We start from the raw sequence: 13,239 nt of genomic DNA, 5'->3' as shown, positions 1-13,239 counted from the left end.
TGTATTTTAGAAACAAAAGTAGCTAGATAGAAGTATTAACCTTCGTTATTTGCCAAATCGGCACCTAAACTTTGCTTGGTCTGGTGTAAATATGTACCTGATTTGTGCTCTTTGAAGAAATGGAAAAATGGGTCGTCAATAACGGGTCAAAATGTGCCTGTTCAAATGGCTGAGACAACTAGGATTTGGGTAATTCAGATCTAAACACACGGGTTGCATTGAGAATGTATATACATGAACAAAATGACCCAATCTTTATATATTTATAACCACCACAAACCAGTAATAAATTACAATAAACCAAATCGAGAGTTACAACAAAGCAACCAAATAAACTGTGCAAAAAGAAGATGGGCACACATCAAAATAATCAGCCAATCCAAATGGTATCTCATGAAGAAGAAGAAACATATCAAGTATAAAAATACACAGGTACTAATTAAGAAGCCTCAGCAGCACCTTTATTCAAAGCTTTCTCCAATCTTGTTTCAAACGGTGTATTGTGCCACGTCACCTTCTTATCCTGTACAACCAAATATTACTAAAATCATTAGTACCCAAAACACATAACCATAACCATGTAGTTCATTGGAGAACCATTTAAAATTGTTTTTTATGGTTTACAGAAATAAGATGAGTTAATTTAGATTTGTTATTGCAGTGTATAACTTTGAATAAATTGTTATGATACTATACTGCCTTCCTGGAAACCGCATATCCACCTATCGGGACTACACTACAAACCATAAGTGGAAATTTGGGCGGGTTGGATAACATTCTAACGTTTAAAAAGCTATAATTTAGAAGGGTTCATGCATTAAAATTTTGCAACTCCTAACCTCTTTTGTTGTTACCAGTTTATTCTAAATCGACCCGTGCATAAGTAAATGGGGCGAAATTGCCACCTCTATGAAAACACAGAACAAGGGCCACTCAAACAAAGACAATCAATTCATAAATATTAGTAGTATATTACCTCTCTGTACTTGCTGGTGGTATTTGGTATGCCTTTATACGATGAAGTCGAGTTCAAAGATTTTGCAGAACTCGTATTACTCCAATAACTTCCAACACTGCCAATTATAGGCATATCATCAGGGCTTCGACCCGCTGACTTCCTCGGTGTACAAGACGACCCGGAAAACTGGTCCGACCCATCTTCGGTCAACGCCCCTAATACTGGTCTATCTTCAATGTACTTTAAAGAACTTTCATTCTTGTTATTTGGTGTACTTGAACCCAACCAATTTGAAAGACTTGCATCAACTGCTAGTTCTTGGTTCTGATTTTTCGGTGCGGGTGGATTTAAATTCAAGAAATAATTTTCCTTTTGTTGGTTGATGTTTGTTGGCTTCGATTTTATCGCTTTCCATTGTGAAATATTCTCAACAGGATTCAACACTGGGTCGATATACGTGCTTCTATCGCGTGCGTTACAGGTGTTGACTTTGACTTTTTCAACTGAAGTTGATTCGGTTCTTGATTCTGTTGATGGAACGGGAATTGATTCGCACCATACCTCTTCACATATGATTCTGTCATCATCGACATCATCATCATCATCAACATCATAATCTTCTTCTTCTTCTTCATCATCTAAACAGTCATCAATTTCATCCTCATAATCTGCAACTTCATCGTCATTTTCAAGACAATTTCCGTACCGATAATTTGGTGGATAGGATCCAACACTAACGACATCCGAATTATCCTGAGAACCAGAATCGGAATGGGTCTGACCCGATTTGGGAAATGTTTCGCCTTTTTCGTTCTTTTCTAATAAAGATTCAGTACTGTCATACACTTCAATATGCTCATACGTTGTCACATTCGCATTAAACGTCACTTTTTTCCTGGTACTTACTCCTAATGGCTCCTCATTCTTGGGTCTACAACACAAAAGTACTTAAATTTTATAAAGGGTTTAAGCAAAAACGCAAACTTTGAACTCAAAAACGAATAACATGTGTTACCTTAATTCTGATATTGAATTGGAGACCTCTTTGACGTTTTGTACCACCAAAGGTAAATCGACTTGCACAACGTTTGGACATTTCGGAATCTGAAAAATTCAAATCCATGAATAAACACAAGTTTCAGATCAAAAGTGAGGGGTGCATAATACTGTTTACATCAGCTTCTTTTACCTTAAACAGTACTAATCACTATCAATTACATCAACGTTTTAGCCGAATTCCGATAATAAAAAAAAGGCAATAGATCATATAAGACCAGACTAAGGTGTATTACTAGAATTGGGTCCATGATAAAATTCGAATATCTAAACTCGATTCTTGAATTCAAAATTTTCATTTCGAAACACACACGTCTCTGAAATTCTACTCGAATTCGGTTTCGTTGTCTTTATATCTTTAATCTTTATATAAGTAAAAAAGCTCCAATTTTTATACAAATTTTCAGCCTTTCTCATCACAATTTTGTTTTTATTTATTCACAAATCAAAACCCAGAAAAACATATATGTATGTAAATAAAATTATTACATGAAGTAAATACTGTACGGTAGCTAATAAATTCAAGAATTAAACATTAATAATTCAAAACAAGAAAAATTGCAACTCAAAATCAAAAATACTTACTTGATGATCTCTTGGGATGACTTTGTATTTCTGTTGTTTAATTCTTCGATGATTTTTACGATCTTTTGAAGAACCAAAACAAGCAAGAAAACAACCCATTTTTTTATTAAAAGAATTAAATTCAGTGTTCTTGATTGATTATGATTATTCCTCTTGAAGTAATTTGAATTTGCTACACCATTCTCATTATTATCAGGAGAAAATAGAGGGGAGCAAATAAAACGGTCGAATGTTTGTAATAAAAAGTGAAGATATGATTAATGATAGTGTAACTGAAATGTAATTAGGGTTTATGTCAATTTCAAAAAAGAAATTAAAAGGGGGAAGTGACCGTTGGGGCATGGGATGAGTGGGTTGGTGATGGTATGGTTTGGGTGGCGCCTGTTAATACCAGGCTGTAATTTTAAAGTTGCCTTCTTGTTAAATTAATTAAATGTTAAATTTAAAATTAAATGAATATTGTTATAATTTAGGAGTTTATAACTACTTTTATTGACTTGATTATTGACTATAGACTACTACTAATATTTAGAGAAGAAAGGAATATGAAATATTTATTGAAGTAATTCATATCGATCCTTACAACCCAATTGCTTATTTATACTACTGGATGATTAGGTGAAACAGTAATAATAATATAAAATAAAGTCATCCAATATTGACTTTAATATTACAACACTCCCCCTTGGATTACAATTTTATTAAAAGAGCAACTAATACTGGCTCATTAAAAACCTTGCTAAAGAAAAACCCAATGGGATAAAAACTTTAGCTAAGGTAAAAAGAGTGCAGTATAAGGTTGACTCTCCCTCAAGTAGACATAGTTGAGTCGTCACATCTTTTGAACTTGACTCATGCCAATATTGTGAACGTGTGTTCTGAAAATAGCAGTTGACAATGCTTTGGTATAAAGATCAGCAGAGTTGTTGATTGAACGTATCTCATTTCAATCTAGTTGACCTTTATGAGATCTTGAGTATATGAGAAGAATATGAGGTTTTCATCTGAAACTGTATCATCTAAATCTTTTACGTACAAGTTTAGCCCGTGTGATTTGTCTACAGTCTCCTTCATGGTTAGCTCAACGTTGTTTCAATTCTTATTCCCTTTCAGTCTTTTTCTAAGCTTTACCTACATATCGTTCTTTCCCATCAAACTTATGACCGCTAAGACCGTCTATGGCTTTAGCATCTTGTCTGCATTTATGTTTTGTTCTGTCACTTTTGATAATCTTCTTTCATTTGTACTATGCAAGCTGCATTATCTTCATACATAATTGTTAGATTTTTATCGCGTTCTAGTCTACAAGAATCAGTACTGAGTTGTGTCATTGATCTCGACCAAAAACATTCCCGAGTAGCTTCATGTAATGCAATCACTTCGGCATGATTTGATGATGTTGCAACAAGTGTTTGTTTTTTAGAACGCCATGATATTGCAGTACCTCCATTTAGGAATACATATCCATTTTGAGATTTAGCTTTATGTAGATCAGATAAATAACCTGCATCTGCATAACCAACCAAATCTTGTTTTGATTTGTTAGAATAAAATAATCCTAAATTAGTAGTTCCTCGAAGGTATCGAAATATGTGTTTGATCTCATTCCAGTGTCTTTTGGTATGAGCTGAGCTGAACTTTGCCAATAAATTAATTGCAAAAAAAATGTCAGGTCTTGTACAATTTGTAAGATACATAAGAGCTCCAATTGCACTAAGATATGGTACTTCTGGTCCCAGGATATTTTCACGATCTTCACATGGACGAAATGGATCAGCTTCAACATTGAGTGATCTAACAACCATAGGAGTACTTAATGGTTTTTCCTTGTCCATATTGAAACGTTACAAAATCTTTTCAGTATATGTTGTTTGATGTACAAGTAAACCATCAGGCATATGCTCAATTTGTAAACCAAGGCAATACTTGGTTTTTCCGAGATCTTTTATTTTAATTTCTTTCTTTTAGAAGTTGAATAGTTTATGGATCTCTTTATTTGTCCTTATGATGTTAAGATCATCAACATAAACAAATATAATCACATATCCGATTGTTGTTTTCTTAATGAAAACACATGGGCATAGGATTATTTGCATATGATAATGCTAAAAACGAACACATATTTCATAGCATTATCCTTCAAGAAAGACAAGCTTTTAGTTGCAATTGTTCTATTTACAAGTGATATTCGTTTAAATATTAAAAGGTGAAGACAAAAGACATATTCGACGATTTGAAGACGCAAATGACCAAAACGCTAAAAAGTACAAAGTACAATCAAAGTGGTTCAATTTATTGATGAGAAACGTCTAAAAGTTACAAGAGTACGAGCTGCAAAACGCAAAGTACAAGATATTAAATAGTACGCAAGGACGTTCGAAAATCCGGAACCGGGACATGAACCAACTATCAACGCGCGACGCAACGGGCCTAAAATTACAAGTCAACGATGAACAATTATATAATATAATATATATATATATAATTATATAAAATTATATATATTATATTATATAATATTTAAATACGAGCATCCCACGTTTTGGAATCATATGTGACCAGGAAAAGGAGGCCATGCGATCGCATGGCCTGGAGGCCTTAAATCTGTAGTGACCCGAACTTTTCCATGTTTATATATATTAATTGAGATTGATATTTACATGATTAAATGTTTCCAACATGTTAAGCAATCAAACTTGTTAAGACTTGATTAATTGAAATATGTTTCATATAGACAATTGACCACCCAAGTTGACCGGCGATTCACGAACGTTAAAACTTGTAAAAACGACATGACGATATATATATGGATATACATATGGTTAACATGAGATTATGATAAGTAAGTATCTCCATAAGTATATTAACAATGAGTTATATACATATAAACAAGACTACTAACTTAAGGATTTCGAAACGAGACATATATGTAACGATTATCGTTGTAACGACATTTAAATGTATATATATCATATTAAGATATATTAATATATCATAATATCATGATAATATAATAATTTAACATCTCATTAGATATAATAAACAATGGGTTAACAACATTAATTGAGATCGTTAACTTAAAGGTTTCAAAACAACACTTACATGTAACGACTAACGATGACTTAACGACTCAGTTAAAATGTATATACATGTAGTGTATTTAGATGTATTAAAATACTTTTGGAAGACTTCAAGACATATATCAAAACACTCATACTTAACGAAAATGGTTACAGTTACTTTTCCATTCTTTTCTTTCATCAAGAATTCTAGTTGTATTCTTACCCGTATTATACACAGCTTCAAAACGTACTTACTATGAGTATATTGTAACGACCCGTCCTTATCCACCTGGACGAAGTCATCAACATTTGGTTCCATTGCGATGATCGACTCCAAGTAATGTCCTTAAATTGAGCAAATGCACAGCGGAAGACTTAATTCGTACCTGAGAATAAACATGCTTTAAAGTGTCAACCAAAAGGTTTGTGAGTTCATAGGTTTATCATAACAATCATTTCAAATTTTCAATAGACCACAAGATTTCATAATCATAAACATAATACACTCGCAAGTGTATGTAAAGCATTCTAAGTGGTTGAGCACTTGGTAACCATACTTAACATTTAAACACGTCGCATATTCCCTTTATTATGAAATCTCACTACACCGTACCAAGTGTAGTCACCGAAACGAAGTACTGTGCAACCGTTGAATACTGGTCGTCCAGTCCGGTTGGGGTTGTCAGGCCCGATAGATCTATCAACAGGATTCGCGTTTACAATACTCATGTAAATAGTAGTTACCAAGCTACAGGGAAGTATGCCAGTGGTACAACTCAACGTAGAATATATTTTTAAGTACTTGTGTCTATTTCGTAAATATTTATAAAAGCAGCGCATGTATTCTCAGCCCAAAAATATATATTGCAAAAGCAATTAAAAAGGGAGCAAATGAAACTCACAATACTGTATTTCGTAGTAAAAAAATACATATGACGTCATTGAACAAGTGCAAGGTTGGCCTCGGATTCACGAACGTATCAGTATTGAGATTCAATATTGCAGGAAAGTAAGTAGACGCAACGGAGATGATAAATGCTAGTTTGACTTCACGAGCATACCCCTGAACCATACCCATAACCTCCAAAGCAATAACCCATAATTTCCTTAGCCCTGTCCTACTCGAAAACCAGTTTAGAAAACTCGTTTTAGATCACTCGAGCAGCACTCCGTCGTAGTATTTTATGTATATTTGTATCATAATAATAATAATAATAATAATAATAATAATAATAATAATAATAATAATAATAATAATAAATAATCATATAAATAATACGTAGTATGTGATATGTTTGATCAAATGATAGAAGTGAAATGTATAGGAAAATTTCTCAAGTGCAAACAACATTCAAGTCTCTTTCCAACTTTGTTTTTTTTTTTTTTTTTTTTAAACACGCCACTTAATTCCATGATTCGTGATTTTTTTGTTTTTCTTTTTAACCCGTGTTTTCATGAACTGGTATTTTATACTCCGTACCAATAATTAATGATATAAAAAAAATCATATAAAAGTTTATATTTTAAGATAACATCAAAATATTTATTTTTGTCATGATAGCAGAGAAACTAATCGTAAAAAGTGTACCCATGTCTAAAACACTTTATACGTTTGTTTAAAGAAAACTGACCACTCAAAATATATAAAACTTATAGTTCATATAAATAAAAGATGATTATATTTTTAATACACTTAAAGTTTTTAAAATTAGTTACTAACCCCCGTCCCATTAAAATATAACAATGTGTGATAACCTTAGAATTATAATAATGATCGTACTAGTTTAAAAAAATCAAGTTGAAATTTTTATCCATAACTAAAACTGAGTCAAATTGGCTTAGATTTATCTCAAACTTGTCAAACCAAATTACTATTTAATACTAAAAATTAATATTAAAACACTATGAATGGAATGAAAGTCGCATAAGTTGTTTTCAAAAGATTAATCTGAATAACACACTAAACATTTACAAATTCAATAGATGGAAAATAGTTGCCAATAATTGTAGGCCTTGCATTGAGCCCATTTGAATTATTAGCCAACTTGTACCAATACATATTATGAAGAGCACTTGGTCGAGTGGAAAGCAATTTATGGAGAACGACAAGTTAGTAGACAGTAAGAGTAGAGATTAGATTAGATAGTAGGTAGCCATTTTTCAAACTTCATAATTAAATTTCTTTGTTTTTGTCTAAAATGTCATTTTTGCATATTGTAGTTCCATTCATGAATCGTAAGCTTGTGAGATAAAATTAGTATTAAGTGTGGTTGTTATATATATAAGTATCATTATATGTATGTATATTTTAATATAAAGTAAATCATAAACACAGTATTATTAATAGTAATTAGAATTCGATAATCGTGCACTAGTAATAGTAACTAATAGTATTCTTTAAAAGTAGCAGCCATGTATTATTGGTTTACTATTTCTTTGACGGACTAAATTTCGTTCTCCGTCGTTAATCAGTGGCGGATAGAAGTCTTTTAGAAGAATCTCAAATTTTTACAGTAAATGTATTTATTTATTTCGGACTTTTAGGGAGTAAAATCAATCGTCAAAAATAGTCAAAGGGTAATTTGAATATATGAACATAGTTTCCAAAATTTTGAGACTCAACGTTACAGATTTCTCTTATCGTGTCAAGAATATTACATCGTATCGAGAATTTGGTTTAAAATTAGTCGAAATTTTCCGGGTCGTGACAGTACCTACCCGTTAAATAAATTTCGTCCTGAAATTTGATTGGGATGGTCATGGTTGACAATAAGTATGTTTTCATGATTCATATGAGTTGATAACTAGTGTTTTTATTACTGTTGAGTAATATGGATAAGATTATTCGATTACTCGAAGAGTACGAATGGAGCTATTACTAAATAGTGAAATAGGAAAGTAAAGATTCATCTTAACTTTTGACAGAGTCAGGGTTGAATTTTCGGAATTTAAGGGATTAAAGAAAATCTTTAAAATCTAAAAGATTTGCCTCTTCGGCGAATAAGGAAATTAGGATCTCTCTAATTAAATGCGGAAATCTGTCTTGATTTCTTTGTCTAGTATTTTCACTATAAATGGACTTCTTTCGTTCCATTATTTTCACCACTTCAATTCTTTCTTCTCGATCCATACTTTCAAACAATTGTGAAAATGCTTAATCCAGTTCTGATCGTTGTCCTCATCCTTATTATCACAACATTCATTCTCCTTTTTCAACTTCCACCAGAGGAATCTACTTTCTTCTACTTCGCCTTTGGGGTTATATTGTTTTTAATTCTCCCGTGTCTTTATGTTGCGATAAACATTGACATACACGGTTTGTAATTTATGTGTTGTTATCGGGCTTTATATTCTCCCTTATATTTCGAAGCTCTATGCTTTTGTTTTCTCTTCCCGACTTCAAGTCAAGCGAATAATGGTCCAGAATTCGTAAATATAGAAGTTCGAATGATTATAATGTTCTAGGCAAGAAGGAACGTGATAGCACGATTTGATTTTCAAATTTATCAAAATTACTGAAGATAGAATTATCAAGAATATATTATTCTTGATAAGTTCAGAGGTTATGTAGAATGAAAGAGTTATGTAATATGACACATGATGATGGTATAATCTACTGTGAACCATCATCACATTTCATTAGAAACTCAGCATGATTTACTGTAATATAATCACGTTAGCCAAGCGCATTATATTATACTAACTCATGCTTCAGTTCCCAACACTTATCCACAATTCATTCATAATTTATACTTGGATTTTACCGGAGTTTCCAATATAATGGGATACTGGAAACACGAAGACGTAGATAATTTCGGATAAGAATATTTATGTAAATATCCTCAGAAATATCGAAGATATTTATGATGATATTTTGAAATTTCTAAGTTCGAAGGTGAAAGAAGAAAGATTTTCCGCAAGATTTTAACATGACTTTGGAGCAAGATATTCTCTAAAGATTTCATCGGATCCAGAATTACCTGGATTCTTTGAATATAGGGTTTGGTACTTGTATTTGTTCTTTGTTTCCTTCACGGTGTGCTCAATCTGATTTTCAGTACCAAATTTTCTATCGAGCGTTCCTAACACTTCCTTCTTTATCATCAACTATTGGCCATTAAGACCATCTACAACATGCTACTTTGTCAGCATTTTCAAAGTTAACGGGTCTGGGTCATCGGTTATCAAACTGAGGTGGTTTCAGGAGAATTGTATTTTTAGATGATTAAACGCTGATGGTAATATAGTGGAATATAAAAGATTCTCCAGTAACAATAAAGAGTACACATATATATCAAGGTTATAATAAGGTTATTTCGAATGAAAAGTCGGAGTTGACTTGCTGGAGCTGTGATAAAATTTGCTACTTTGATAGGGATTACCACATCATTTTGGGTAATAATAACACTAAAGTAATTAGTACAGCTACATGTTAAACGTTTACTCAGTTTCCGAGGGTTTTTCAGGTGTATAACTATATGCATCAATCTTTTCTTCCATAGATGAAGTGCGGCTGGTTCATCCTCTCGATCGAGGTGTTTTCAAGAATCGTGAAAGGTTTGAACGCAGATTGTAATCGTCAAGATATGAATGTGGTTTAAGATATAATCAAGTGGCAAGCTTGAAGAAATGTTTAGTTTCATATGTTATAATCAATATTTTAATTCATTTTAATTGTCCAATATTATTAGTCCACAGTCGATAGTCCATAGTTAACAGTCCAATAATTCATATATAGTTTAATATATAATATTCGAATTAATTAATACGTTTCGTGACCCGTATACATGTCTCAGACTCGATCACAACTCAAAGTATATATATATTATTTGAGAATCAACTTCAACCCTGTATAGCTAACTCCCGCATTACTGCATATAGAGTGTCTATGGTTATTCTAAATAATATATATAGATGCATCGATATGATATGTCAAAACCTTGTATACGTGTCCCGATATTTAAAGTGCGTAAAATAAATAACAGAAATTAAATGACGATAAATTAAATGCGTAAAGTAAATAACAGAAATTAAATGACGATAAATAAAATTGCGATAATTAAATTGCGATAAATAAAATGTAATCAGTTAGCTAGGAACAGTTAGCTGGAACAGTTAGCGTGGATTCTTAACAAAATTTCAATTAGTTAATTCGTTTGTTTCTAACAAATTTTATTTTGTCCAATGTTTTCTTCATTATGCCACTTGTTGGATTCTGATAGGTCAAAATCCAAATATGAAATTGAATGAAAATGGTTGTTCTGCGGTGAACGGATACGTATATCGGTGGATGTAAGTAGGATAGTAAACGACTGTTAAATCAGCTTCGAAGAATGTACATTGTAACTTATTAATGTGAAATCTGAATATTCCTCGGGTATTACCTACCCGTTAAAATATTTTCACAATTAACACTTTGTACTAAAGAATTTTTAATTACAATCTTTATGAAAACATATATACATATATATTTTCTTCAGATGCAATCATGGATTTTATGAGTTAATATGACATTAATCTCATTTGATTTACCGTTAGAACTAGAATACATAATCTCTAAAACATTAGAGATTACATAATCACTATGTCGAACTAAGATAAATGATGTAGAACGTCATGTAGAACGATGATTATACTCGAGTTACAGAATGAAATGTTGAAGCTGGTGACGCGGATGTTGTTCTTGGTGGTACTAGTGCTGTTGGTGCTGAGGCTGGTGATGTTACTGGTGTTGATGATACTGCTAGTGCTTGCAAATTGTGTACCGTGCTCTCAAAAGTTAACACCCGAGCTCGTAGTTTTTTAACTTCTTCTACTAACCCTGGTTGGTTATCAGTGTGAGGTAGAGGTCGGATATCTTCTCTAGTTCCATTAATGGTAGCCTCAAGACGAAAAATTCTTGCAAAAAGGGTATAAACGGTGTTTCGAACAGGTTCGCCGGTGAGCGGGTCGAGCACTCCGACGTTAGGTGGTAAGTTCGGCTTGTGATATGGAGTACCTTCTTCATTTCTCCATAGGGTAAGTATTTCGCGAACCCATCCCCACTTTCTAAAGAAATCACGGTAGTTGGTCGGTTGGTGCGCTCCCGTCACGCTATCTTCGGAGTCAGAAGAACTTGGTTGATTCGTAGAGGCCATCGTACGCGATCACAGAAAAGATTTTTGGTATGAAAAGCTTAGTGACAGCAAATGATAGTTGGATGGTATTCTCAATGCATAATATGCCTAGATATATATAGTACCAGGATCCCTTAAATTACGGAGAAATTTACGGAAGATATCAGGCAAAGTTTACCATAATAGATATGCTAAGATATAAATTTGTCTATACACTATCTATGCAATAAAGGCAGTAAGGCATGTCTAGACTTAGGAATGATTAGCAGGAAATTTTCCACTAGGAATGATATACAATACTTATAATATGCAGCTAAGGTCGAAGTCCAGACTCGCTAATGCATCCTAACAACTATCAGTTAGACACACTAATGCAAGACCTGGTTCGCTAGGACCAACGCTCTGATACCACCTGTAACGACCCGTCCTTATCCACCTGGACGAAGTCATCAACATTTAGTTCCATTGCGATGATCGACTCCAAGTAATGTCCTTAAATTGAGCAAATGCACAGCGGAAGACTTAATTCGTACCTGAGAATAAACATGCTTTAAAGTGTCAACCAAAAGGTTGGTGAGTTCATAGGTTTATCATAACAATCATTTCAAATTTTCAATAGACCACAAGATTTCATAATCATAAACATAATACACTCGCAAGTGTATGTAAAGCATTCTAAGTGGTTGAGCACTTGGTAACCATACTTAACATTTAAACACGTCGCATATTCCCTTTATTATGAAATCTCACTACACCGTACCAAGTGTAGTCACCGAAACGAAGTACTGTGCAACCGTTGAATACTGGTCGTCCAGTCCGGTTGGGGTTGTCAGGCCCGATAGATCTATCAACAGGATTCGCGTTTACAATACTCATGTAAATAGTAGTTACCAAGCTACAGGGAAGTATGCCAGTGGTACAACTCAACGTAGAATATATTTTTAAGTACTTGTGTCTATTTCGTAAATATTTATAAAAGCAGCGCATGTATTCTCAGCCCAAAAATATATATTGCAAAAGCAATTAAAAAGGGAGCAAATGAAACTCACAATACTGTATTTCGTAGTAAAAAAATACATATGACGTCATTGAACAAGTGCAAGGTTGGCCTCGGATTCACGAACGTATCAGTATTGAGATTCAATATTGCAGGAAAGTAAGTAGACGCAACGGAGATGATAAATGCTAGTTTGACTTCACGAGCATACCCCTGAACCATACCCATAACCTCCAAAGCAATAACCCATAATTTCCTTAGCCCTGTCCTACTCGAAAACCAGTTTAGAAAACTCGTTTTAGATCACTCGAGCAGCACTCCGTCGTAGTATTTTATGTATATTTGTATCATAATAATAATAATAATAATAATAATAATAATAAATAATCATATAAATAATACGTAGTATGTGATATGTTTGATCAAATGATAGAAGTGAAATATATAGGAAAATCTCTCAAGTGC

At 33.0% G+C, this 13,239-nt stretch overlaps 1 protein-coding gene across 1 annotated transcript; it reads right to left on the bottom strand.

The window, feature by feature from the left end:
* Positions 1 to 329: 329 nt before the first annotated feature.
* Positions 330 to 2,811, bottom strand: LOC139873608 (uncharacterized). The gene is made up of 4 exons (XM_071861545.1): positions 2,600 to 2,811; positions 1,974 to 2,062; positions 977 to 1,889; positions 330 to 523 (listed from the first exon to the last, which is right to left on the bottom strand). The coding sequence occupies exons 1-4, from the start codon at positions 2,696 to 2,698 to the stop codon at positions 440 to 442; spliced, it is 1,185 nt and encodes a 394-aa protein (XP_071717646.1). The 5' UTR covers positions 2,699 to 2,811; the 3' UTR covers positions 330 to 439.
* Between the last annotated feature and the right edge of the window lie 10,428 nt (positions 2,812 to 13,239).

This window comes from Rutidosis leptorrhynchoides, chromosome 10 (assembly GCF_046630445.1).
Source record: "Rutidosis leptorrhynchoides isolate AG116_Rl617_1_P2 chromosome 10, CSIRO_AGI_Rlap_v1, whole genome shotgun sequence".
NCBI lineage: Eukaryota > Viridiplantae > Streptophyta > Magnoliopsida > Asterales > Asteraceae > Rutidosis > Rutidosis leptorrhynchoides.
This window is presented reverse-complemented; position numbering and strand designations above follow the sequence as displayed.